A 26,673-nucleotide genomic window follows, 5' to 3' on the forward strand; every position below is an offset into this window, starting at 1 on the left:
AATGAAAGATGTGTCCAGCTCGTTGGCTGAATGTTCGGGTTCGATTCGTGGCTGGATCGGGTATTTAACTGCGTATTGTTAATTCCTATGGCTCGGGGACCGGATGTTTGTGTTGCTGATAACAAACATACAACACACCTCACCGCCAACTATCACATAAACTCCCAAGGGAAGGACATACGGCCACAAAACTGGCCCATTCCACACTCCGCCGCACTGGAAGATGCGACTGGCCACGGACAGTTTCCGCGTTTGATCTAAAATATAGCTCTCACTTTATGAGGAGTGAAGACACTGTATAATATTGTGTGTTATGTATTAGAGCGTGATCATGCCAAAATGCCCTTTTTCATTTTTTAGACATTCCTGCATAGTTTCCTGTTTCCTGCGATTCCTCAACCATGTCAATTTTTTTCTCGTCCGTGAGAAATCTCCCTCAATCTGGGAACACCGTTATGAACTTACTTCCCTTATTCCTGTCTGCACAAAGTTAAGGCAATGCTAATATACTATTTACGATTTTCCCTCAGTTCTGTTGTAAAATTACTGTATTTGTTTGTGATTTATGATACTAAGTGACTTGTCATCCAATGAACATTCTCATTCTTCAGAAATAACCTCTTGTTGTTCTTCTTCTGACGTAGAGTTGTTCTGTTCCTGCTATTTCCAGGCTGGTCCTCTGGAAAGCGTGACCATTCCAGCAGATAAAGATGGTAAGAAGAGGGCGTACGGATTCATTACGTACGTACACCAGGTGTCGGTGCCGTACGCAATAAAGCTATTTAAGAGGACAGAACTGTTCAGGAGGGAACTCAACTTGAAGACCAGGAACAGAGCAGCGGGAGAAACAGAACCGGAACCTCCACAAGAAAAACCGCGGCCAACCGCTCCACCAAGAAACAGCGCCAGAACTGGTAGCTCCCAGCCATCTTCCCAGTTCCCTCCTCGTCAAACACCGGCACATAATAGTAGCACAAAGTCAGATACTATGGGGTTAGAAATTACTAATACTCAACGTGCACTTCCTGTGGCGTCGAGGACTAAAATGGGCGTGGTTAGTCGTCAAACAGGGCAAATTATAGAAGGCAAAAATGCTTCTCAATCGCTTAACGAAAGTTGCTTTCCTGTATCTGACACCTCGAATAACGAAATACCCGCCAAGAAACTGTCAGAAGAAAATTCTAATAATCAGAAAATCGAAGAAGGGACCGATACCACCAGTTTTCACCAAGAGGCTTTATCGGAAGACATCAGGGACCTTGAGAAGAACCAAGAGAATGCAAGCAGCAATAGCAGCAGCAACAGCTCAGAACATGCAGCAGAAGACGAAAGGCGATCTAGTCAAAGCAGTATTTCCAGCGAAGATTCAATTTTCCAAGGAATTAAGCCGACTGGGATGGTAAGAAATAACTCTGCAGCAGAGGAGAACGCTGAAGATACTTCTCAAGTTATCTCGCGCAACGATGAGGATCAGACCAAGAGGGATAAGATTCCTTCTGTCATCTACACTCGACAAGCAGCAGAGAACGGCACTGTTGTTGAAGTTAGCGTGTGTAAGAGTTCTGAATACGTAACACCACAGCAGGTATTTTCTGAAGAATTAACTTCCTCAAGCAACAGCGCAGCAGAAAATATGAACTCATCGGCTGAGGTCCACCTTCATGAAACTCTTCCAAGAGCTCCCGATACTGCTGTCATTTGGGATACCAGAGTACGACGGGTAGATAACAGTGATGTTCTTCTTTCTCAAGGAGATGACCGAAACCCTATTTCAACTTCACCGTCCACAGACCATGATAGTTTGAGCAAACCCGCCGTGAATTTTTCTCGGCCACGTGTACCGCTAATTCCGGAAAAGGAGGAAAGTCAAAGACCTGAAAATTCAGCTGTTGAATATAAGATTAATGTAAATCCTTTGTTGCAACATTTTCAGAATGCATTCGCTGAGAATAATTACGTTTCCAACACGGTTCATGGGTCTACACACTTAGAAGGAATAAGAAACTCACAAACTCGAAGTGCAGTGAATTTCAATGTAAGTGCTTTATCTCAAACTACGGCTCTGGGGATAAGCCCTATTGAAGCAGAGCGTAAGAGGTATCAGTCCTCTATCTCTGATGTTTTCCGAGCGAATCTTCCAAGATTATACCCCAGAAAACCTGCCTCGGGAACTAACGTCAACCTTAGCCTACCCGTTTGTCCATCAGTATCCACTTGTGCAGCGATTCAGCCCGACCGACCTAGAACTTACTCCTCAATAATTCGAAGTACTAACAGCCATTCTGGCCTGCAGCCTGGTTCGCGCTTTGGCGCTATTGGAGCTGAACGTCAAAGTGTGCGGATTTCCAACTTCGCCCGTTCGAATTTGACTGGCAGCGTAATGTCTTCGGCAGCAGACATCACCACATCGCCTAATGTACCGCACACTGGCAAACAATCACTGTTAAATTATCAAACTGAGCCGTCAAAAGTGAATTATATCACTCCAGAGATGGGTCCAAAATCTCAGTCGACACCGTGGAATACCCAGAGCGATGACAATTGTCAGAACTCTACGTATGCCATGAAGAGATTCCCAAATTATGTGCCTCTAACCCAAACTAGCCGACTTGCTCCTATCGGTAGTGAACGGGCAAAGGGGCAGACTGGAACACATAATAACACTGTTGAATTTGTGTTTCCTTCAGATGATCATAATATAAGAATCAACAGTGCAAAGGAAGAAATCCAGAAGATACAACCTTCTACTCCTAAGGTCAGTCCTAAACCAGTACCTCCTGCGCCGGTAAACCAACAAAAGAAACCTTTAATGTCACTTATTCTAGAAGATCTTCAAAAAATCCAGTCTTCTGTTGGTTCAACTTTGCTGTGTTCCTCAGCTGGACAAAAGTTGATCTCTAAAACAAATATTGAATCAGAAAATAAGGCTACGACTGGAATAAATATCAACAACTCTTCTGCAACAGCTCAACTAAATCAACAGAAAACATTTGTAAATGAAAGTAAAGACAACCTGAGAATTCAGCAGTCACATTATAGGACTTCCTCCTCTTCGCGCTGTAAGCATCCAACATCTGACGGTACCTTTCCAACGGGAGTACCGAACACACCGACAAGTGAGATGAAAGGTCAAAGAATGCAGTCATCGATATTCAGTAATGGGAGGATTTCATCCTTCAGCGAGAATTCTCCAGAACCGGTGAATACAAAACCTTTACCTACTCCCATTGGAGCAGAACGCCGAAGGAAAGGAAATGCACCTAGCTATCAACCAAGTACCATACCATCATCACAAGTATCAAGTCATTTCGTCGCCATACCTCACTTCCCAGGAGGAGACTGTCTGAGAAACCAACTGATGTTCGGATATAAAAATGTGAAGAGGCGGACCGTTGTTGATGGTGACTCATGGGATTGAGCGGCTAATAGAGTCCCTTGAGGGACTATCCGGGCAGCAATTTGAATGTGTTGAACTGATTTCACGATCTATTTAAATATTTTAATAAAATGTATAGGGCCAGTGAGGTCACGTTACTAAATCTAGAAATTGTTTATGAACATTAGATTATAACCGGGACTTTTATACTCTTTTATTTTAGCGTCATTTTTCTGCATTGTGTTAACGATGTACGTGTTCTGTAATATGTATTGCTGGAGAACTTTTTAAGACGATAAAATATTTACAAAATATCAGTCATTTTATTTAGAAAAATATGTTGAATTCTGTATGAATCGTTCAGTTCCCATTACCTCCTGTGGATGGGGCAGCATAAAGGGGCGTGGAGGCTCGTAACAGAGTGTGGAGCTGCCAATATCAAATCCTGTGGCCTCGACGGTATTAGCTTTGCGAGTCTTTCATTTTCACGCCTTTCGTGACCCTTCCCTCTGTTTTGCCGATATCTTCATTTGCCCTCTGATTTATATTAATAGAGAATAGAGTTGTACTTCATCGTATAACAATAATCACCATTTAGTTCCAAAACACGTATGCGCAGGGTTCTATCATTATTTGGTAGTGGAATATGATTGGAGAAATAGTCTTCTGTTTCTAAGAACCGTTACTGGTAATAACAGGGTGGCATTTTTTTCCTCACGATCTACGAGACAAATTGAAATATAAGGTGCTGTGGATTGTATGAATAATGTCAAGTAGGTTTACCAGATGTACGATGTAAACCCTCAAAGTAGTCCGCTAGATTGTCTCATGTTTCACAGCTCCACGCAACGCGCTTTGGGGAGACATGTCAGGTGAGTATGGCGGGTATTCTAGCTCTTCCCACCTCAGCGCTTAAATTGCCTCTGTACAGCATGCGGTCTGGCGTTTTCATCGAGAAGGGTGACATAACTGGCACGACGTAACTGTCTCTGCTGGAAGGTTACTGTCACCGTTGTGCTATGTGGAACAAAGTGACACGCACTTTTACGGGAGAAGAGTTTTGCCGGATCCTGCGTGTCACCATTCTGCAGATTTGAACCCTGGTTCATACACCCTGGCCAAAATTCATTTGTCACATCCCTTCTTCCTGGAGCCTGGGCGCCCTGTGCATGGTACCTGTCCTACGCATGCTTTCCAGGACGTAAGACGATTGTACAGTAGCAAATACTGTATGTGGAAAAAAAAAAGTTCCTTTCTTGTTTGCTGTTTAAATGGCCTAACATCTAGGTCATCGGCCCAAAAATGCTTGCTTGTTTGTTTATTTGTTTGTTTGTTTGTCTGTTTGTTTCGTGTCCTAACATCTAGGTCATCAGCCAAAAATAGTTGCTTGCTTGTTTGTTGTTTAAAGGGCCTAACATCCAGGTCATCGGCCCAAAAATAGTTGTTTGTTGTTTAAGGGGCCTCACATCTAGGTCATCATCCCAAAAATAGTGGCTTGCTTGTTTGTTGTTTAAAGGGCCTAACATCTAGGGCATCGGCCCAAAAATTGTTGCCATTATTTTTGCTCCAACCCTCGTATTTAGTGTCACAAAGAGTATCAAGTACAAATTGGAACTTACGGAGGCTATTAAACATCAGTGCATGTCCAAATTTAGAAACACTACCATATGAAGCATTGCAGATACAAAGTGTATAAGGGGCAGTGTAGTGTAACATTTCGTATTTCAAAAGTAATCCCCAGAACTATTAAAACTGGCTGATGAGACTGTCAACACCATTCTTGAAAAAGCTATCGGGCTGTAACAAGTCACATAGGCCTTCGATGTGCACAAAGGATTTGGACAAGTCGTGGTATAAAGTGTATAATCTCTAGATTGCATACCGGAAGTCCGGTTCAGTTTCAAACTTTTCTGCGGTGTTCATGTGGAATGAGGGCATTTCACGGTGTTGGATGGGGAACAGGATTGGTCTATGTGTTGTCACCAGGTTTCACATTCCCCGTGCATCATCACCACACACCTTAACGTGCAGGTCACTACAGAGACTACACATCACATCACTCTCCATTTTAGTTCCCCCTAAAGAATAGCTACAATTTAAAATATCTGTCAGAATTAAAGCAGATCATCCAAGGAAGGTATAAAACATGAAGTCAATGTATCTTGATTCATTGTTTATTCCTTTACCAAGAGAGTAAATAATAACAAGTGAGAACAACTATCGAGGATTCACTCTCCTCCTGGTAACATACAAAGTCCTGTCTAAGGCCTGAGAATGAAGTGAGGAAATACCAGGGAGGCTGAGCAAATCCTCACCCTCAAAATACTACCAGCCTATCCAGTTTTAGGAACCGCAAGATGCTAAACTCCTCTGTTTTTTTTTTTTTTTTTTTTTTTTTTTTTTGCTAGTTGCTTTACGTCGCACCGACACAGATAGGTCTTATGGCGACGATGGGACAGGAGAGGGCTAGGTCTGGGAAGGAAGCGGCCGTGGCCTTAATTAAGGTACAGCCCCAGCATTTGCCTGGTGTGAAAATGGGAAACCACGGAAAACCATCTTCAGGGCTGCCGAAAGTGGGGTTCGAACTACTATCTCCCGAATATTGGATAGTGGCCGCACCTAAGCGACTGCAGCTATCGAGCTCGGTACACTCCAAGATTAAGGCGAGATCTTGGAAAGCTTTCATATCAACACAAGGGCCAGACAAAATCCACTCATCTTCAACTGTAGTTGTGAGAGAATGGCACAACTTGGCTGTCCAGAGTGAGGGTGTGATAGCGGACTAATCACAGAGTCTCTGGAAATAGCGGCAATCCAGGTGGCCAAAGTGTCACCTCGCTGGCTGGATTGAACCCAACTTGTCACAGAAAGCCGTCCTAGCCTATTGACTGACTCAGAACAACAGTTCATCCTCTAATCTGAAGCACTGTACTACAGTCATTTTCCCAGACGCCCTCTATGCCATGAAGTGTGTGTCACTAAACAGAAAAGGCTTGAGTGTAAAACTGGAAGTCAGGGAGAGAGAGAGAAGAATTCTCAGAAAGATCCCAAGTCTTTTACTGGAAATGGGAAATACTGGAGACGCCATGAATTCAGAGCTCTACTCTCAGATAGGCTCTGTGACCATGCCAGAAAAATAGGGGTAGTTTTCTATGGTCATGTGGCGAGATTTTCTCCCAACAGACTGACCAACCGCCTATTCACCTTCTGGCTGACGGAGACTGAGAAGGACGTAAAAAACTGAGTGATCGTAGTGGTGATTATTGTTTTTAAGAAGAAGTACAACTAGGCAACCATCCTCTATATAACACTAATCAGACAGAAAAAATGGAAGGGATCCAACAATTTGAAAAATGAAGGTATCGGCCAATGAAAGACAAGGGCATGGAAATTAAAGACTCTCTAGGCCTCAACTTATCTAATACCACTGGGGTCAGAAAAGAACAAGAATTGACCAAGGAAGGTCGGATAGGATAGATGAAAGTGAGGAGTCTAGCACAAGTAAGTAAAACCAATGCCAGTACTCAGCTAAGGGTCCCGTGGTCGCCAATCCACGTTCCCAAGTTGAGAACCTGTGCGGCTCCTTTTAGTCGCCTCTTACAATACGACAGACAGGGGATACCGTGGGTGTTATTCTACTGCCCCTAGCCACAGGCTGTGAGACAAAACGTTAAGAAAGTCCATAGTTTTCAGAAAAAAAACCATTGAAGAAGAAAGATACGCCCTGGCCAATGAAAAAAGGAGTAACACGGAAAGGATACAACAATATTGGGCAAAGATTGAAGCCCAACAGTCGAACAAGCATTCTCCCAAGTACGCCCATTCGTAGGAAGAATAAGAGGAAGAAGAATTGTGAGCGACTGCAGGGCACCTAGACAGTGTTGTGAAATGAGATAAGTCCTCTCAGTGTTGATGGTGCGGTAGTGCCCCATGGGGAACACTTTAAGCACATAGGTGTTAATGAAACGTGTCCGAGGACAAATTCGGCTCGCCAGATGCAGGTCTTTCGATTTAACACCCGTAGGCGACCTGCGTATCGTGATCAGGATGAACTGATTATGAAGACGACACATTCACCTAGTCCCGTGCCAGCGAAATTAACCAATGATGGTTAAAATTCCCGACCCTGCCGGGAATCGAACCCGGGACCCCTGTGACCAAAGGCCAGCACGCTAACAATTTAGCCATGAAATATAAGGAATGATCTCCACTGCGGTAAAGGGTACAGATCTCTTCACATGGTTATGAGAGTATTTAGGGATAGAGATCTCAATCGTTTCAGTGTACGGGACACTATTTGATATGAGAACTGGAATAGATTCAAAGGAAAACAGCACGATTTGTTCTGGGTGATTTCCGACAAAGGAGCAGTGTTACGAAAATGTAGCAAATTTTGGGGTTGGGAAGACTCGGGAGTAAGGAGACGAGATGATATGTTTCCAGCTGTCAGCGGAGAAAATGGTATTAGTAGACGAATAAGTTTGAGCAGAGCTTTTAAAAATATGAAAGACCATAATATGAGTTGCATTTCATTTATAGCGCGAAGAGTAAGGGACTGGAATAAATTATCAAGGGTAATGTTCAATGAATTTCCTAGTTCTTTGAAAATGTTTAAGAAGAAGCGGGGTAAACAACTGATTGGCAATCTGCCTCCTAAGTGGGTCCTAAATACAGATAATTGATTGATTGATTGATTGATTGATTGATTGATTGATTGATTGATTGATTGATTGATTGATTGATTGATTGATTGATTGATTGATTGATTGATTGATTGATTGATTGATTGATTGATTGAGACAGTTTATATGAAAATAAGTATAGTGATTGTGATTTATCCGCTGCTCTAAACTGCAATAACTGAAGATTTTCTTTAGTGTAGCAAGCCCCTTAAGCTCCATTGTTGTATGGTGTTAGCATTCTGTAAATAAAGTATCAAAACATTAAACCGTGTATGAGAAAGCGAGCAGGAGAGAAAATATGTATCAATTAATGAATTTGTGATGCAGAAGGTTGTTATTTAGCTAACATAAGATAGTGGGGCTCTAAAAACAAATAGTCAGAAACGTCTGCACACAATGAGGCAGTGGTAAAGGACGCAAGATGAATCTTTACAGAATTTTATGATCTAATTCTCATAAAGCAATGAATTGATGAATGGGGGTCCACTTATTCAATACAAATTATGTAGGAGTTTTCAATCGCCATATTATTATTTATTACATGGGACCGGTTTCGGCATAATGAATGCCATCATCAGCCAAATAGTGCACTTACAACGACATATATAGTGGATATAATCATAATAGAGCCTATAATTAAAATGTACTAAGTAACTTAGAGTGGATATCCATGTTATAAACAAATATTGTTTTTTACAAGTATAGTACTTGATGGTCATATAAGGTTTTACAAGTTTGAAACGTGAAAGTAATACTATGTATTTAAGTGACAAGGGGTTCCTTATGAATGTGTTCGTCATTAAAGATCAAGTTATGTCAATTATATACAGCACATTAATGTTGTAGTCATGATTCATTTGTAATATTATTATGTACTGTATAAGTTCCCCAAGAAAGATCAACTTGCGTCAATTATGTATAGAACTGAGTTCAAATTTCGTTAATGTAGTGTAGTAACGTGGCTAGAAGAGTGGATCTCGTAGCAACAGTTTGATGTTACAGATGTTAGTAAAAATGGTTCTCGATCCAAGACGGAACCTATAAGATACAATATGCCTCCGCTTCATCCAGCACAAATCTCACATGGAGTGGCCGGGATATGAACCACGGTTTCCAGCGGTGAGAGGCCTGCGCGCTGCCGCCTGAGCCACGGAGGCTTAAAATGTAAGATTAATAAAATACATTATTATTATTATTATTATTATTATTATTATTATTATTATTATTATTATTATTATAGCCTCCGTGGCTCACGTGACAGCGCGCCGGCCTCTCGCCGCTGGACTCCGTGGTTCAAATCCCGGTCACTCCATGTGAGATTTGTGTTGGACAAAGCGGAGGCAGGACAGGTTTATCTCCGGGTACTCCGGTTTTTCCTGTCATCTTTCATTCCAGCAACACTCTCTGTTATCGTTTCATGTCATCTTTCATTCATTAATCATTGCCCCGGAGGAGTGCGACAGACTTCGGCAGCGGCACAACTCCTATCCTCGCCGCTAGATGGGACTTCATTCATTCCATTCCTGACCCGATCGAATGACTGGAAACAGGCTGTGAATTTTCATTATTATTATTATTATTATTATTATTATTATTATTATTATTATTATTATTATTATTATTATTATTATTATTATTATTATTATTATTATTATTATATTTCAGTTTAATTTGAAATATTTCTACCTTAAAATATTGGGGCCTTATTACAATTGACAAGAAAGAGTTTAAATCATTTCTATCATTAGTTTACATATTATGTTTTGGGCGTTGTTGGGGATTACTGTCCACATAAACTTTGATTGCAATTTAAATAGTTCTTTCTTATGATTTGCGCACATAGAATGGCATGCGGATTTTCCATTTAGCAGTAAAACAATCGGGTATCCTAACTTAACTTCCAACATTTAAAACTGAGTGAATATAGCCAACAGGACCGTTCTCATGAGCAAGTTCGATTCTAAATGTCCCTCCTCCGTCTTTGAGCGTTCAAATAGTTACAAATCTCTACAAGAGAGGCCGCTCTAATCTCTACCGGTACGAACTCTATTGACCGTCTTGAAAACTTCTTGTAACACACGGTTTATTATTTTCATAAGTTGGAATATAACTGGATAATAATTTATAAGTTAATATTTATTTTGATAGCACTTTATGTGCTGTTGAAATAGTACATGAAGTTTAACTTCAATGAAATAAAATACATAGTGTTAGGAAGATTTATTGTATTTATATTGGTTGCCTTGTGTACAAATGCCTATCGATATAAACCCTCGAGTTATAGGCTCCTGAAATGTGAACGTCAGTTTTTGAGTTACAAGATAATGGAAAGCGAAGTTAATATTTTCCGTATTTTTACTATGTAAATGAGTGCTGAATAACTGATTAGATTCTTTGGCAAACAGATTATTGCAGTGAAACCGATAAATCAGTGTTTAATGTATAATTAAAATGAGGTCAGATAGGTTAATGAAAGAAATCACCATCCCTGACATCAGTTGTCATTATTTTAAAAGTAGTTTAATAACTGGCATTGCCTTCTTCCAATGTTCTTAACTTAATAAACTAGAAAGAGGGGATGTGTGGAAGAAAATGAACTTGATGGGGCAGACGGCAATTGATCAGTGGACCCCTCCATGGGGTCAGCTCAAAATGTTTGATGGGAAAGAAGGTATTGGGATGGATTACACGGTTGTGGAATCCTATATTGAGAGTATGTGGCAAATGACGGACGACATATGTGCAAAAAATAACAATCAACCGAAAATAACCTCAGATTCAGTCTTGGTCAACAACCAGTCATTTACCACAACTGAAAAGAAAGGCTTCGAGGAAAATGTAGTCATGTCTCCAATTGCTACAAATTGCGTTAGTTCCGAAGTTACAGAAGCTTCATTTAAAGTAAACGACAAAAATTGTGAAGCAGAAGGCTCGAAGTGCATTGATATAGCTGTTCAGTGTTCGCAGGATAACTCTTCTATTCCACACGTGTTCGAAGGAGAAACACCAATTAAGGATGAGCCTATTGGTGGTACCGACATCACGTAAGATAATTATATTCTTTCATTATATCCGTTCATTTTTCTGAGGTGTATTTTCAAATGTATTTCTGTATGGTGTGTGTATGTGTGTGAGATTTTAATTTGAAAAGTTGGCAAGAGCTGCCAACATGTTTCCTTTTGTCACTAATAACTTTTTTCAGATCAACAGATTTTATTCAAGCACTCTTGATTGAAATATTTATTTCGGAAGTAGTTCCCACCTTGAATTTTGCAATCTCTGTGAAATTGAATTATAAAATACTCTTAATTAACGTAATTTTTTCTTGGCATAGGGAATTTTATGCGTCACAATCGCGTTGGTAGCGAAATAGTGTTTAGCTAAAATGGCCGCTTGACAGGGATTTGTTGATTTCTTCGAAATGGCCTGATTTCCGATTTTTAATGTTTTATTACTCTCAGATAGAGTTGAAAAATAGTTTCATTTCATAAATGAAACTCTAGTTATGTCATTGGTGAGTTTATTTTTACACGAATGTGTAATTAATACATTAAATATGCAAGTTAAAATGAACATCTTACTGTTTTAAGTTTTTCTGTTGTATTATTGATTAATGAACAGGATGCGACGGAGAGTAGTAAATCTTGCTAATCAATGCTAGTATTTGAAATGTATGTTAATATTTCAGGCACCGAGCACCAATGGGATGGGGCACCCACCCTGCATCTATGCACTTTGACTCTCTTAGAGTCGTTTCTGAACATCTTGTGGAGAGAATCAAGCTTGAAGACTCCTCCGTATTTCGAGAGGCATTTCCGAATGGTTACACTTACCATGAAATGTTCACTTCTTCTACAACTCCAACTTCAACAACCAGTTCTATAAATACCAGCCCTGAGTGTAATGTGACTGGCATTCTAAATTCCTGTGCTCTTAATCCTACTCCAGCAGTGAAGTTGCAAGGAGATGTCAGTGAAGTTCAAAATGGTTCCTTAATTAATCAGAAAAATAGTTTTGTTTCTAAAACGAAAAATAATCTAGTTAGGAATATGAATAGCAACTTTATGTGTACAACCATGTTTTTAATGAATGAAAGCTTGCAACAGCAAAATAACTCTCATCAACAACATACAACTAATAATCTTAAAAAGCATGATATATTTAATATTGCGTGTGAAAAGGGTTGTAATTGTGAGACTGCAAACTCCATCTTCCGGTCTGGTAATAGTTTGATGTTTGCTGCTGCCACCTCTGATAAACATGTTGGTGCTGCCAAACATTTTATGACACCTTGTGGGCCTTTACAATTGACTGCCCAAGAATGTGGAGAATTTCTGTTGAAGAAAGCATCTGTTACTAGTAATTTATCAGGTGAGGCTGCAGCACACTTAGGACAACATCAAAATATCAATAATTCATCTACTGGGCAGCAAAAAATTGTGAGAAATGTGGCGGTGGATGTAAACGAAGGACAGCTTCATAATGGAGTGAGCAAAGCCATACCGTCTATGGGTGGACATAAATATCGAGTGGATAAGGAGCGTCCGTTTTCTTGTCCGGAGTGTGGTAAATCTTTTCTTCTGAAGCATCATTTAGTGACTCATGCTCGTGTTCATACGGGTGAACGACCACATGTTTGTACAGAATGTGGCAAAAGTTTTGCTCATAAACATTGTCTTAGTACTCATCTTTTATTACATAGTAGTGATCGCCCGTATAAGTGCATGGAGTGCAAAAAATCGTTTACACTTAAGCATCACCTGGTTACTCATGCTCGTGTGCACAGTCGTGACCGCCCATTCATCTGCCAGGAGTGCGGGCGGACATTTCCACAGAAGAGGCATCTCGTAACTCATGCCAAGTTCCATTCAGGTGAGCGCCCTTACGTTTGTGAAGAGTGCGGTGAGTCATTTTCCCAGAAGGATCATCTCGTAATTCATTCTCGTTTCCATGGGGGTCAGCAACCGTACGTGTGTCCTGATTGTGGAAGCACGTTTGCTAGGAAATTTGAACTGGTTAATCACGGCAGACTGCACGGTCGAATGCCTCACGCCTGTGAAGTGTGCGGTAAAGAGTTCCTTCAGAAACGAACTTTGCTCGCTCATGCTCGTCTGCACACAGGAGATGAGAGACCCTTCGTGTGCCAGCACTGTGGTGAGACATTCACGAGAAAGCCAGAACTCATTGAACACTCAAAAATACACACGGGTGACAAGCCGTTTATATGCAGGTAAGCACATATTCTTGTTCCTTTATGAAGGTAAATATTTTACTTAATGAGTTGTTCAGAGATTCAAGTCATTTTGAGAAATTAAAGTGGAATTCATTGAAGTACAATGTCTACAGTGCCTTCATTGTGACAGTTTTTATAGCTATCATATGTCTAAATGAATTTAGTTAATTTAGGTCCTGTAAGAGATTCAAAAACTTGTAGGCCTGTATCGCATAACTGAACAACTCTCAAGTTTATCCTCAGTTGTTGTCTGTACTAAGCCTATCGTAACATCATAGAATATAATAGAAGCAGCATTGGTATTACTCTAGCCCGGCTGACAACATATTTCTAATGTTATAAGTAAATGGAAATTAATGAAATCTTACTTGGAGTGCATCTCAGAGGAGAGATGTGTTCATTGTAGTGTGCAGGAACCCACCATCCCACCCCAAGAAGTACATTTACTTTTATAACCTAATGAAAAGTATTACACGCCATTTTCATTTATGAAGTAGCTACTTGCATTCCTATTGGCCAATGTAAAGTGGCACATGATCTCGTTCCTGTCAATAATGTTAATCATAATCCGTTACCACATTAAAAGCCCAAGGAAATGTAACAGGCCTTGTCCAGATCCTATCCTAACGTCCGCATGGCAAGAACCACTCCAGACCAATGGTGTTGTCCAGGTCCTATCTTAACGTCTGCACGGCAAGAACCAGTCCAGACCAATGGTCTTGTCCAGGTCCTATCTTAACGTCAGCACGGCAAGAACCAGTCCAGACCAGTGGTTCCACACGAAATTAGAGGTTTAGGGCTGCTTCATGGCTTCTAACCTTCCCCCTTTGCTTGTCCCTATATCACAGATCTTGTCCAGATCCTATCCTAACCACTCCAGACCAGTGGTCTTGTTCAGGTTGTATCATAACAGTCGGTTACTAAGTACAGAGGTTGGCAGCACTGTGCACTGCTTAATAGCATCCTTCCCGAGAAGGCCGCAAGCGTGTAAACAAACTACAGTCGTTCCGTGGGTGTGAAAGTCTTGTCAGCCAGGCTGGAGTAATGATGCAACATTAACTGGTAGGACTTTATTATGTCTTATATTTTTGGCTGTAAATGCAAAATTCAGGGCTTTAAAAAAAAATTTTTTTTTCTTCATTGCTGTATAGATTTGAAGGTAAAACTGTACAAAGCCTATACTTGTGACCTTGCATTTAGAAGATGGTCGTCGCTTCCTTCCCTACCCTTGTCCTGTCCTATCCCGTTGCCATAAGACCTGTGGGCATTAGTACAGCCCGTAGACCGGCGTAATTTGTAATGTTACAAGTGAGTGGAATTAGTGAAATCTTACTTGGGGAGCGTCTTAGAGGAGAGATGTGTTCTTTGCGATGTCCAGGAACCCACCATTCCGCCCCAAAAAGTACATTTACTTTTATAACCTAATAAAGATTATTACACGCCATGTTCATTTCTGAAGTAGGTACTTGTATTCTTATTGGCCAATGTAAAGTGGCACGTGATCACCTTCCCGTCAAGTATGTTGATGATAATCCGTTACCAACCACAGCACAATAAAAGCGCAAGTCGTATACGAAACTAGGGGCCTAACGCCGCTTCTAACCGTCCAGACCAATGGTCTTGTCCACGGCAAGAATCCTAACCGTCCAGACCAATGATCTTGCCTAGATCCTATCCTAACCGTTTACGAAACTAGGGGCCTAACGTCGCTTCGCAGCTTCTAACCGTCCAGACCAATGGTCTTGTCCACGGCAAGAATCCTAACCGTCCAGACCAATGGTCTTGTCCATGGCAAGAATCCTAACCATCCAGACCAATGGTCTTGTCCACAGCAAGAATCCTAACCGTCCAGATCAATGGTCTTGCCTAGATCCTATCCTAATCGTATACGAAACTAGGGGTCTAACGCCGCTTCGCAGCTTCTAACCGCCCAGACCAATGGTTTTGTCCACGGCAAGAATCCTAATCGTCCAGACCAGTGGTCTTGTCCACGGCAAGAATCCTAACCGTCCAGACCAATGGTCTTGCCTAGATACTATCCTAACCGTATACGAAACTAGGGGCCTAACGCCGCTTCGCGGCTTCTAACCGCCCAGACCAATGGTTTTGTCCACGGCAAGAATCCTAACCGTCCAGGCCAATGTTCTTGTCCACGGCAAGAATCCTAACCGTCCAGACCAATGGTCTTGCCTAGATCCGTATACGAAACTAGGGGCCTAAGTCCGCTTCGCGAATGCAAAGAACGGGGAACAATTCGAAGCATAGTTCCTTTTAAGTACAGAGGTTGGCAGCACTGAGCACTGCTCCAGAACATCCTTTCCAAGAAGGCCGAGAGCGAGAAAACAAACGACAGTCGTTACGCGCCTGTGTGAATAGCGGTCCACGGGCTGGACTAATGATGACCTGTGTCAGTGAAGTGTAATACAAGCACCGGGTACTATGTTCACATTGTTTTGAAAGATAATTCTTATAAATCTTGCCTCATATTCCTACTTGTATTGAGTCATCCAGTTATCTTGGAACCGAAGCTGCGGTTGGGAATGACTAAACTGACAGCAGTGCGGAGGAAGGGAGCCTGCAGGGTCTTGTTCTGTAATGCAGTTTGTTTCATATTTCATTGAGAGCGAGGAAAGCAATGGGAAACTACCTCACTCCTCATTTCCCTAGTACGCATCTTCAGCAACGCCTAGGCTATTTATGACAGCTGTTGGCGTAGCTGCAGAGTATCAAACCAGCCTTCGGGCTGAATACCCAACATACATACATACATTGAGAGCAACACCTATGTGCAAAGTTAAGCAAGAATAAATGGAAAATAATAATAATAATAATAGGCATAATTATTCTCTTCCACATCAAGTGTTTATTTACTATTTGTACATCCGTACTGAATCCACTTATGCTATTGGAGATGAATTCCAGAGAAATTCCCAGGTTTTCAACTTCCAAGTCGTGGGACGGTTAGTAAATAACTTAAATGTCGTGAAACGGGAAATGTTAATGACGAGAAGCAAAGAAGGCAAGGTACAGTGCTAACGGTAGAAAATCTTGAAGACATTGGACAACGCCTGAAACATTCTGCTAAGAAATCTCTTGGCCATCTCAGCAAACGGGAATTTCTTACAGTTCCATACAAAGGGCTATGAAGTTACTTAATTTAAAACCCTATAAATGTACTGTGGTGAAAGAACTTAAAACGAGGTGATTCTTTGTGTAGGATTAGATTTAGTAAATGGATTTTTAATAAAGTGCATGACGGAGAAATTGATCCTAACCTCATTCTCTTCTTAGACAAAGCTGGGTTTGACTTACATGGGTACACAAACTCTCAAAATAGCCGATAGTAGAGTGCCAAAGTACCTAATCTGCTCCATGAGGAATCTCTTCATGATGAAAAATTAGGGGTGAGTGCTTTTAAAGTGCATTAGAATTTATCACGCAGTTACTCTCACTTGCTCTCATATTCCACAGTCGACGGTCATTTGCAGCTGCGGTTATGCATTAATACACAAGGCCAGAGACCACATGGAAATCTATTCACTTTTATAACAGAATATTGTAAACCATGCAATTTTTCTTGTTCTACACTTGTCAACAGTTGTTGCATTGGCTGAAATTTACAGCAGTATAGCGCCACTCCCAGAATTCATACAGATGGTGTAATTGCCAAATGTGACTAATAAGTCGACCAAGACTCCTCCCCTTAGTGGGCTTCTGTGGATTGTACATTTTGAGTAATGAAGCCCCGTAAAAAGAGACCTGGATTCATAAGCAGTGTGTAAACAGCTAAAAACTTCTCACTGATATAGTCCAAAACATTCTTGACTTTGTTTAGTTGAGACCTCATTTGAGCATTCAAATACACCGACAGTCAAAAAATGTGGATCACTTTAATTTAAGAACAAAAACTGTATTTATTTATCTCAAGCCTTGGCTTTTCTTCTTTCCTACAACATATTATTATAAAGTTAATCAGTGCTCTGCATACTTCACATAAGTTACTGATTATTGAAAGTTTATCTAAAATGTTCTTAGGTGGCCTATTGTAATTTATGAGAATGCCATTACCTTAACCCTCGAACCGGTAGTTGAAATAGCTCTAACCGGTGGGTATGCACCAAACATTTGCAGTACCTGATGTATGTCACTCTGACAGATGTATTATTCACAGAATATGCACATATAATACACCAAAACATTCAACATGAATTGTACTATTTGAAAAGTGGTTTCCATTTACGTTCAGTGTAATTTTTTAAAAATTTTCTGCCCCTTTAAATGCCCCCTCAAAAAAATTAAAAATATTTTTTACTTACACATTAAATATAAATGACAAATCAGTTTTCAGAAACTTTTTAAAATATACATTTTGTAGAGAAATTAATTCTAAGATAGGCATGCAAATTTTAAGTGAATAGTATTAATACTTTAGGAGTTATTCAATAACAAGTACGTTACTTGATAGAGTTCTAACCGATGGGTGTTCATAACCTACCTCAGGTGGCACAACTAATCCATTATGCTGCAGTAGGCCTTGAATTTACAGATGCATTTCATTCTATTAAAATATCTTAATTATTTAAATTCGAAAATGTAGCCATTGTGTGTGCAAAACACACGGTAAACAAAGAAAGCAAGTCACAACAAAATCAAAACGTGTTTCAAAGCTGTACGAATTGCGACCTTCATTTTTTTTCAAAGATTTCACACATAAATTGAACATCGAAACATTCCACATTCCAAGGAGAAAACATGCCTGATGAATGTCTCCATCTAACGTAAATATTCACTTCTTCTTCTACCTGTATTTACTGGTAAAATAGACCTGCCGATCTATCGTCAGCTACCGGTTCAAGGGTTAAATTAACAGTGCACTACCCTGATCAAATTTACGAATATTCCATTGAAATTTTTCTTGATGACATTGTGCACTTATCTTGCCTTAGTATCGGATGTTACCACCCTTGTCGATGATAATGGTCTCCATCCTCCGCAGCTTGCAAGCTAGAAGATCCTGAATCGTTTCCTGGGGGATGAGCGCCCACTCTTCCAGTAGTATTGCCCGCATTTCATTGAGGGTGTCCACGTTGTGACGCTGTTCATTTCGGCCAAGCATATCCCACAGGTGTTCTGTGGGACTGAGGTCTGGATTGCAAGCTGGCCAGTTGTGGGTTTGTATCCTAACATTGTGTAAATATTCCGTCAGGCAGCAAGCGGCATAGGGGCGTGCGTTATCATGCATCAGGATGAAATTTTCACCAACTAAGGTAGCATACGGGATTACATGCTCTGCGAACACCTCTGCGATGTAACTGTGAGCATTCAGAGCACCTCCATCGTTAAAACGAATTTCCGTCCGGGCCTCAAAGCTGATACCGGCCCATACCATGATAGAGCCACTCCCAAATTGTGACCTCTTGGAGATGTTATAAGGTGAATATTGCTGCCCACACCTTCTCCTCACTCTCCCTCTCTCTCTACCATTAGGTGACCAGAAGCATAATCGTGACCCGTCTGTGAACGATACCATTGATCCCAGCTCCACAGTCTAATTCTGATGTGGACATGTAAACTGTAATCGAGTTGTTCTGTGCTGGGGGTAAGCTATGGACCAGTTGCAGGTCTTCTTGAGGTCAAATTGGCTTCTCGGAGTCTTCATCTGACAGTCCTTGCAGTCACAATGACATTCTTACTTCCTCGAGTCGATTTCTGGCTTGGACGCCGGTAGTTTGGCGTTCGCTCAAGACTTGGGTGACCATAAACCTATCGTCCCTAACAGATGTAGGCCTCCGACGGCCTGATTCAGATCGTCTGTGGTAGATACAGTGTTCATAAAACCGTCTTAGAACACTCTGAACACTTTCATATGATGCATTGATGGTATTAGTTGCATAACGAATGCTGCGTCCATGATCCACCAATGCCACATTCTTGCAATGTTTTGTGGGCTAAGAGGCATCGTAACTTGTCAAATGTGAAAAAGAAACTAAAGGAAAATGTTAATTTGTGAAAGATATTGTGTCACACACTGATAATCCATCAATAGCTTCCATCCTAGTATCGTAAAACTTCAAAGGTGGGATTGCTAGTCTTTGCAATAAAATTGAGTGTCTAGCACTTAGGGGTGAAAAATGACTCCTTAAGTTAACGTCTAATCATCATATTCCTCTTCATAAACTGCAGAATACACATTATAAACTGCCTTCATGTAATTAATGTAGTTAATGGAACAATTCCCTCTAATAATTGGTGTTAACAATTACGATTTTGTTTTTACAAAGTGATCCACGTTTTTTGTCTGCCAGTGTATAATGCTGAATCTGAAGCAGAAATATTCAAAGCCCAGAATATTTGAAAAGATAGTTTCCGGCTAAGGCAGTTTGGAAAAAAAATGAGGATGATTTTAACCAGTCCCTTGGAAGAAAAAAAATCCTGTAATTTCTCGTTTCTCTGCATTGCCCTTAATGGTTTGTAAGGGGTGTCACTTTCTGAATCTTCACTTTAGCAGATCTGTTGGTCTCATCTGTAATTTGTTTGAATACCTTGTCACTAAAAATTGTTGGAGAAAAGGACAAGGTCTTGAAGCCTGATTCTTACCTGAAGGTTTGAATTGTCAAATGGCTATTCAGGCAAATTAGTCGCCATGGGCACTGAAGAGCATCACTGGCATTACTTTAATTTTTGCTTATATGTGCGCTAAGTCTGTAGTTGGTTCGTCAGAATCACTTTCAATGTCCTCTAACTGCCGTAACATATCTAAATTGGTGAGAGAAAACAAAGGTGAAGCCATGTTTACAAACAAACCATGTCTCAACAAATTACAAAGCCCTTAAAACTTCTGCGAACTACTGTAAAATTAGAAAAGTGTTTTTGTATTTCACATGTGGGTTTTTTGTTTTTTTCTTTCAGATCTGCATTGTACACTTTAGCTACTACTAGTTGGCCCATCTAAGCACTGTTAAGGGGTTGTCCTCATGTAACCCTTCCAGCTTGCCAGGTAGATGTTGAACACGCTCTCGCCAGTGTTGTCTGTCTGTGTAGATCACTCTCCAGTCCCCTCCTCTACTCTCGTCATCTTATCTTCAGTTGGTCCAGCCATCGTTTCCTTGGTCGTCCAACAGGTCTCCTTCCGCAGACTGTCTGTTCCCTGTATGCATGTGGTGTTCAAGTGCCTGCCATTCTCTTTACATACTCGAAACATTTAGTCTTTCTTCCAGAGGGTGCCTGTTCTGCATGGCACTCCTAAGAAATTTCACTTTAAGGCCAGAAGCATTTGCGGTAATGTTCTTTTAACATAAGTTATGTAAACAGTCATCTGAATTCCCATAGGACTATTTCACTAGTGTTTGTATCGCATATCAAAATTTCAAAACATCTTTGGTGCTTGGGTTGCATATCATAATTACCTCCTATGGGTGGGGGACGCAGACGAAGGAAACACCCACGGTATCCCCTGCCTGTCGTAAGAGGCGACCAAGGGATGATGACATTAGAACCACGAGACAACTTGTGATTAGTACTATTACATTTGGAACACCAAGGGTCAACATTACTTGCACCTAGTACCATCTTGCAAGGAAAACCATGGGTCTACGTTATATAGTAGGGAGGAACACTATGTGTCTGGGCGTTGCTTGTGATAAGTGCCATCGTGTACATTCCACTGGTCGGTTCCACTGTGTTCAGAATGGGTTTGTGTTAACTTTGAGTAGTTGTACTTAATGGAAAACACCTTGCCTGTGATTAGTACAGTTAACCCCCTGCGGGTGGGGGGCGCACATGTAGGGTACACCTGCAGTATCCCCTGCCTGTTGTAAGAGGCGACTAAAAGGGGCAACCCAGGCGTTGACATGGATTGTGGTTTGGTATAATCTGTTGGACCTCCTGTGGATGGGAGGAGCTGAATACATTCACAGGTAATCCCTGCCTGTCGTAAAAGGCGACTAAATGGGTCATGTGGCCATGGTCCCGTCTTTATTTTTTATTGTTTCTTTTTTAGGGTTAGTTGTAGACCATTTCAAAAATTTTGACGTGCGTGCTGCTCGGCGATGGAGCTCCTACGTGTGCAAATACGCTTGAAAACCCGTGTCAGTAACTACCCAGGAAGCGGCGGGTGGGAGAGTCATGTACCTGGGCAGTAGTATCCGCCTGACAACACGGGTCCCCACACAGCCGAATGCCAGAGGACATATTCTTGTTAATTATTTTCATTTATTTTTACTTATATTTAGTGCTCATTGCCTCAGTCCACCCATATTAGGCATCGTCCAACATCGGACCCCAGGCAGTACGGGCTATGTCCAGATGGGTATTGCCTTGGCTGCTTGGTTTGGCTGCAGAGACCCCTGATCGGAGCGGGTGACATTCAGGGAGGATGATTTCGGGCGTGGCGTTGAAACAGCTTCCGCCTGCCACCTCGGGTAGTTCGCTACCCAAGTCTTTAACATTTGATTCCCTAAGGGGGGCAACCCCTTGGGAACAAGCGCAGTGTATTGGTCTAGGTTCCAGCTTCCCTGGGTTCCTGGTTGCTACCAGAACCGATGGGCAAGATTTCAAGCCGGTTAAGTTGATTTTTTTCAGTCGACACATCGAAGGTGTATACGGTGAACTTGAGGATCTAAAGAAAATGCGCAATGGTTGTTTGCTTCTGAAGATGAGCACTGCGTTCCAAGCCGATCGGTTGCTTAAGTGCAACCACTTTGGCGACATCCCCATCAAAGTGGAAGAGCACAAAACCTTGAATCTGGTTCATGGGGTTATTTTCCACCGTGATCTTATTTTAAACACTGACGATGAATCGATGGAAGACATGAAGCATACTTCCGGCGCATTACGTGCAAAGTCAATGGTGAAGACGTTGCCACGGGTGCATTCATAGTCTCCTTCAAATTGTCATTGTTGCCAGAAAAAGTCAAGTAACAAGCTGTCGTTGCGATGTGAGGCCGTATATCTCACCTCCTATGCGATGCTATCATTGCCAGAGATTTGGACACATGGTATCTCGTTCGAATCAGCCTTTGTGTGGTACCTGTGGGAAAGTAGCTCACTGCGCGGAGGAGTGCACACCTCCTTACAAGTGCACTAACTGCTCTGGTCTTCATTCTTCTCAAGATCGGAACTGTTCAACCTATCTGAGTGAGAAGAAGATCCAGGAGATTAATACCCTGGATGGTCTTTCGTACCAGGAAACGCACCATAAGTTTAATTCTCTGAATGCACCGGCCAAGACTCTAGACTTCAGCATGATAGCACAGTCTCTCCCGGGTTTGTCATTTTCTATTGAAACACCTTCCAAGAAGATCGCTGCGCCCAAGGCAGCAATTGCTCCTGTGAGCAACGCTGCAAAGAGAACAAGCTCGAAGGCGGGTCCATCCCGACCTTCGACCACCAATAAGCCTGTGTTGGCTAAGAAACCTACGCCGGCACAGAAGGGGAAGAAGACAACATCTCCTTCACCCGCGAGGTCGGCGAAAGCCGCGCCTCAGCCGGCGGAGGCGACATCATCGACCAGGGCTGGCAAATCACCTCCCAGCCCATCCAAACAAGAATCAACGGCGGGGAAGAAGAGCGCCCATACGAGGCTTTCTTCCACTTCTACAAATGGGGCCTCACGCCCTCCACCTGGAGGGTCTGATTCTGCGCCAGCGGTTATTCCTCCTGGAAAACCTGCACACTCCCCTCGTAGGAAGAAACCCCGCCCCCGGACTACATCGAAGGAATTGAAGCATTTATCTCCATCTTCGGATGGGGATGTGAGTGTAGGTTAAGTAGCATTACGCTGCTTCTAACCTAAACCTCCGAAGTCTACACCCACACTATGGCACTGTTACAGTGGAATTGTAACGGTTATGACTAGATACGAGAATTATGGACACTAAAAACAGTTAAAATAGGCAGGCATGTAGGCTCTTAAATTAGCCAAAATAGGCATGTAATTAGGCACTAACGTGTAAAATAGGCAACAAAATAGGCATGAAAAATACTTATATTTCAATAACACGCTCAATTACTATAAAAGGAATTTACAACAAGCAACGTTTCAATATTTTCCGGTAACAATCTTGTTCTCCTGTCGGGTAGAATGTTTTGTACTGAGAGGAAGATCTCTCAGCATCACAGCAAGTGATTGGACAAAACTTCAATGAAGCCACTTCCTCTGGTTTTAGTTCAACTGCTTCATCTACCTCACCTCATACCACCCTGGCTACTTTTACCACTGTTTTCCATCATTGATTCTGCTGCAGGACTCTTATGAAACTTTTTGCTGACAGCGGCTACCTTCGCAGAGGTTCGGTCAAAACTTCTGACTTCTTCCACAACCCTAAATGACTCTACCAGGGGAAAGTCACTGTTATCCAACTCAGTGATTTGCTCCTGGCAGCTTGTTGAAGCTTAAAGATGCTCCATTTTATGCAGGAGGATATTAGCTCCCACCATTGCAGTGCACAGGTCTAGAGGAAATTGTTTTTGGTCGCTGTTCACAGTGGACTGGTAGATAAGCTGCGATGACAACGCTTTCTGTACTTGTGTCAAATGCAACGCAGTGTTTCTATGTTTATATATATGGTATTTTTTCACATTTGATCTGAAAAAGAATAAAATTGACTTAAATTACAATGTTCATATATTCCTACAGCTGGCAATAATGCTTAGTATAAACATAATAATGGCGTATGGCCTCCGGAGAGGCCTGGTGCGGGTCTTTTCCTCGTAGACGCCCTATTAGGCGACCTGCATGTCTGTGAAGATGAGGGCCCTACCTAGGATGATTTATAATGCTGAAAACGCCACACACACCCAATCCCCGAGCAATTGGAATTAACCAATTAAGGTGAATCGACCGTGAATTGAACCTGGGACCCTGCGAACCGAAGGCCAATACGCTGACCATTCAGCCAACGAGTCGGACAGTACAAACATATAAGACTATTAGAGGTGATATTTCTAGGAATACAAAACTTTAAAGTAGAAACAAGATAATTCGTAATTTAGGCCTATATGGAAATATATCCTCAAAAATGTTCAGTTGTAATCCGGCAGTTTCCTGTCGAGTTCACTGGGTGAAAAAATCATAAAAATGACGCGAAACGATACGCGAGTAGCGTAGAGAGAGATCCTTCCTATATGCTTGCCAGAAACTCACCAAGCTGCCTCTAGCAGTATTCTTACTTACATAGAAGAATTAAAACGAAGACACTATAAATCTCAGATTTGTGAACATTTTATATGTTGCTGTTCGCCTGCTTTGATCAGCCGGGTCAGCTGTCATGACTATTTTCTCTTGCCTGCAATAGATCCTGTATCATGTGTGCCCACAAGGCTGCCACCCTAGTTGAAAATTAGAAAACCGCGTGATTTGAAATTGTCGTGGCATGCGCCCATAAACTTACTTTTTGTCAGAATTTAGCAAAACTCTAGATGGGATGTTAGAGCTTACGCACCCCAGACTCTCTTTGCATGCCCACCCTCCAGCACAACAGGTACTAACCGGACCTCACCAATCCAGACCAACGGTCTTTCCACTGGCCTGGTCATGTAAAGATATTTTGTAGCCTTGTTAAACACGCTGTGACATCGTCCAAGTCGTGCCATCTTGTATGTCTAGCCTCTGTGACATCGTTCTAGCTGCACCACATTCGATCTTCAACCTGTGTTTCACGAAGGCATAGCGGAAGCATGATAGAGTTCACTAGAACCTACACATAGTACTGGTGAAAGTAACTCACGATTTAAAAAATTACAATTCAGTTGTAGTCCACTTCTGTGGTGTAGTGGTGATTAGCCACCACCAACATAGGCCCGGGTTCGATTCCCGGCCCTGCCACAAAATTCGAAAAGTGGCACGAGGGCTGGAACGGGGTCCACTAAGCCTTGGGAGCTCAACTGAGTAGAGGTGGGTTCGATTCCCACATCACCAGGCGAGTTGGCCGTGCAGTTAGGGGCGCGCAGCTGTGAGCTTGCATCCGGGAGATAGTGGGTTCGAATCCCACTGTCGGCAGCCCTGAAGATGGTTTTCCGTGGTTTCCACTTTCACACCAGGCAAATGCTGGGGTTGTACCTTAATTAAGGCCACAGCCGCTTCCTTCCAACTCCTAGACCTTTCCTATCCCATCGTCGCCATAAGACCTATCTTCGTCGGTCTGACGTAAAGCTGCTAGCAGAAAAAAAATTCCCACCTCAGCCATCCTCGAAGCGGTTTTCTCTAGTTTCCCACTTCTCCTCGGGAAAATGCCGGGATGGTACCTAACTTAAAGACATGACCACTTCCTTCCCTCTTCTTTGCCTATCCCTTCCAATCAATATTCCCATGCCTTCACAAGGCCCCTGTTCAGATAGAAGGTGAGGCTGTCTGGGAAAGGTATTAGTCCTCCTCCCCGGTTGTATTCCGCGACCCAAAGTCTCACGCTCCAAGACACTGCCCTCGATACGGTAGAGGTGGGATGCTTCGCTGAGTCCGAGGGATGATCTCTGTGACAGTGACCATTTTCCCGTCATCCTTACTTTGTTGAAACAAAAATCCGTCGAGGCTCCCCCTCGATGGAGTCTTAAACATGCTGATTGGCCAAAGTACACATCACTAGCTGTCTTTAACGATGATATCAGGTGGAACGTCGGCGAGGAAATAACTTGCATCACCCGAGTTATTCTTGCTGCTGCTGCTGCTGCTGAGGAGTCCATCCCGTCCTTCTTGGGGCTCCTCGCTGTAAACTTGTTCCTTGGTGGAACAAAAAATTGCAGCAGCTAGAATGCCGTCATGCCCATAAATGTTATCGTAGGCAGCCTACTGTGGCCAACCTGGTAACATTTAAGAAACTTTGCGCTAAGGCGCGAGTTCTTATTCGCCAAAGTAAGAAAGCTTCGTGGGGGAGATGTGTCGTCTATGACGTCACATACTCCATCATCTCAAGTGTGGACTAAACTTCGACGTATTTCGGGTATCCAAGGATCATCTTCTGTACTGGAAATTTCCGTTGCAGGCAATATCGTCACTGAACCGCACTCGATTGCTAACTATTTCGCGGATGTGCCTGGCTCCGAGAATTACCATCCTGATTTCCTCGCTCTGAAGCGGGAGGCAGAACGTCGTCACCTCAGTTTTGCCCCTCAAGCTTCAGAGCACTATAACGTGCCCTTTACGGAGTGGGAACTCCACAGCGCCTTGGCGCTTTGCAGGGACACGTCTCCTGGACCAGACAATATCCATAACCAGATGTTGAAACACCTTGGTGAGGATAGTATATTTTATCTCCTTCGTGTATTCAACCGAATCTGGATAGAGGGTGAGTTTCCGTCTCAGTGGCGGGAGGGCATAGTTATTCCAGTCCTCAAGCCTGACAAAGATCCTGAGTACGTAAGATAGGAAACTTAAAAGGGTCCAACTT

The 26,673-nt window shown here is 42.2% G+C and overlaps 1 protein-coding gene across 1 annotated transcript in view; it reads left to right on the plus strand.

The window, feature by feature from the left end:
• The first annotated feature begins 10,737 nt into the window (after positions 1–10,737).
• The window catches only part of LOC136881883 (zinc finger protein 569), a 51,252-nt gene continuing 35,316 nt past the window's right edge, over positions 10,738–26,673 (plus strand). The window contains exons 1-2 of the mRNA XM_067154327.2: positions 10,738–11,102; positions 11,747–13,288. Coding sequence (XP_067010428.2) covers positions 10,738–11,102; positions 11,747–13,288 — 1,907 coding nt within the window. The remainder of the gene's footprint in view (positions 11,103–11,746; positions 13,289–26,673) is intronic.

Source organism: Anabrus simplex, chromosome 10 (genome assembly GCF_040414725.1).
Source record: "Anabrus simplex isolate iqAnaSimp1 chromosome 10, ASM4041472v1, whole genome shotgun sequence".
Lineage (NCBI taxonomy): Eukaryota > Metazoa > Arthropoda > Insecta > Orthoptera > Tettigoniidae > Anabrus > Anabrus simplex.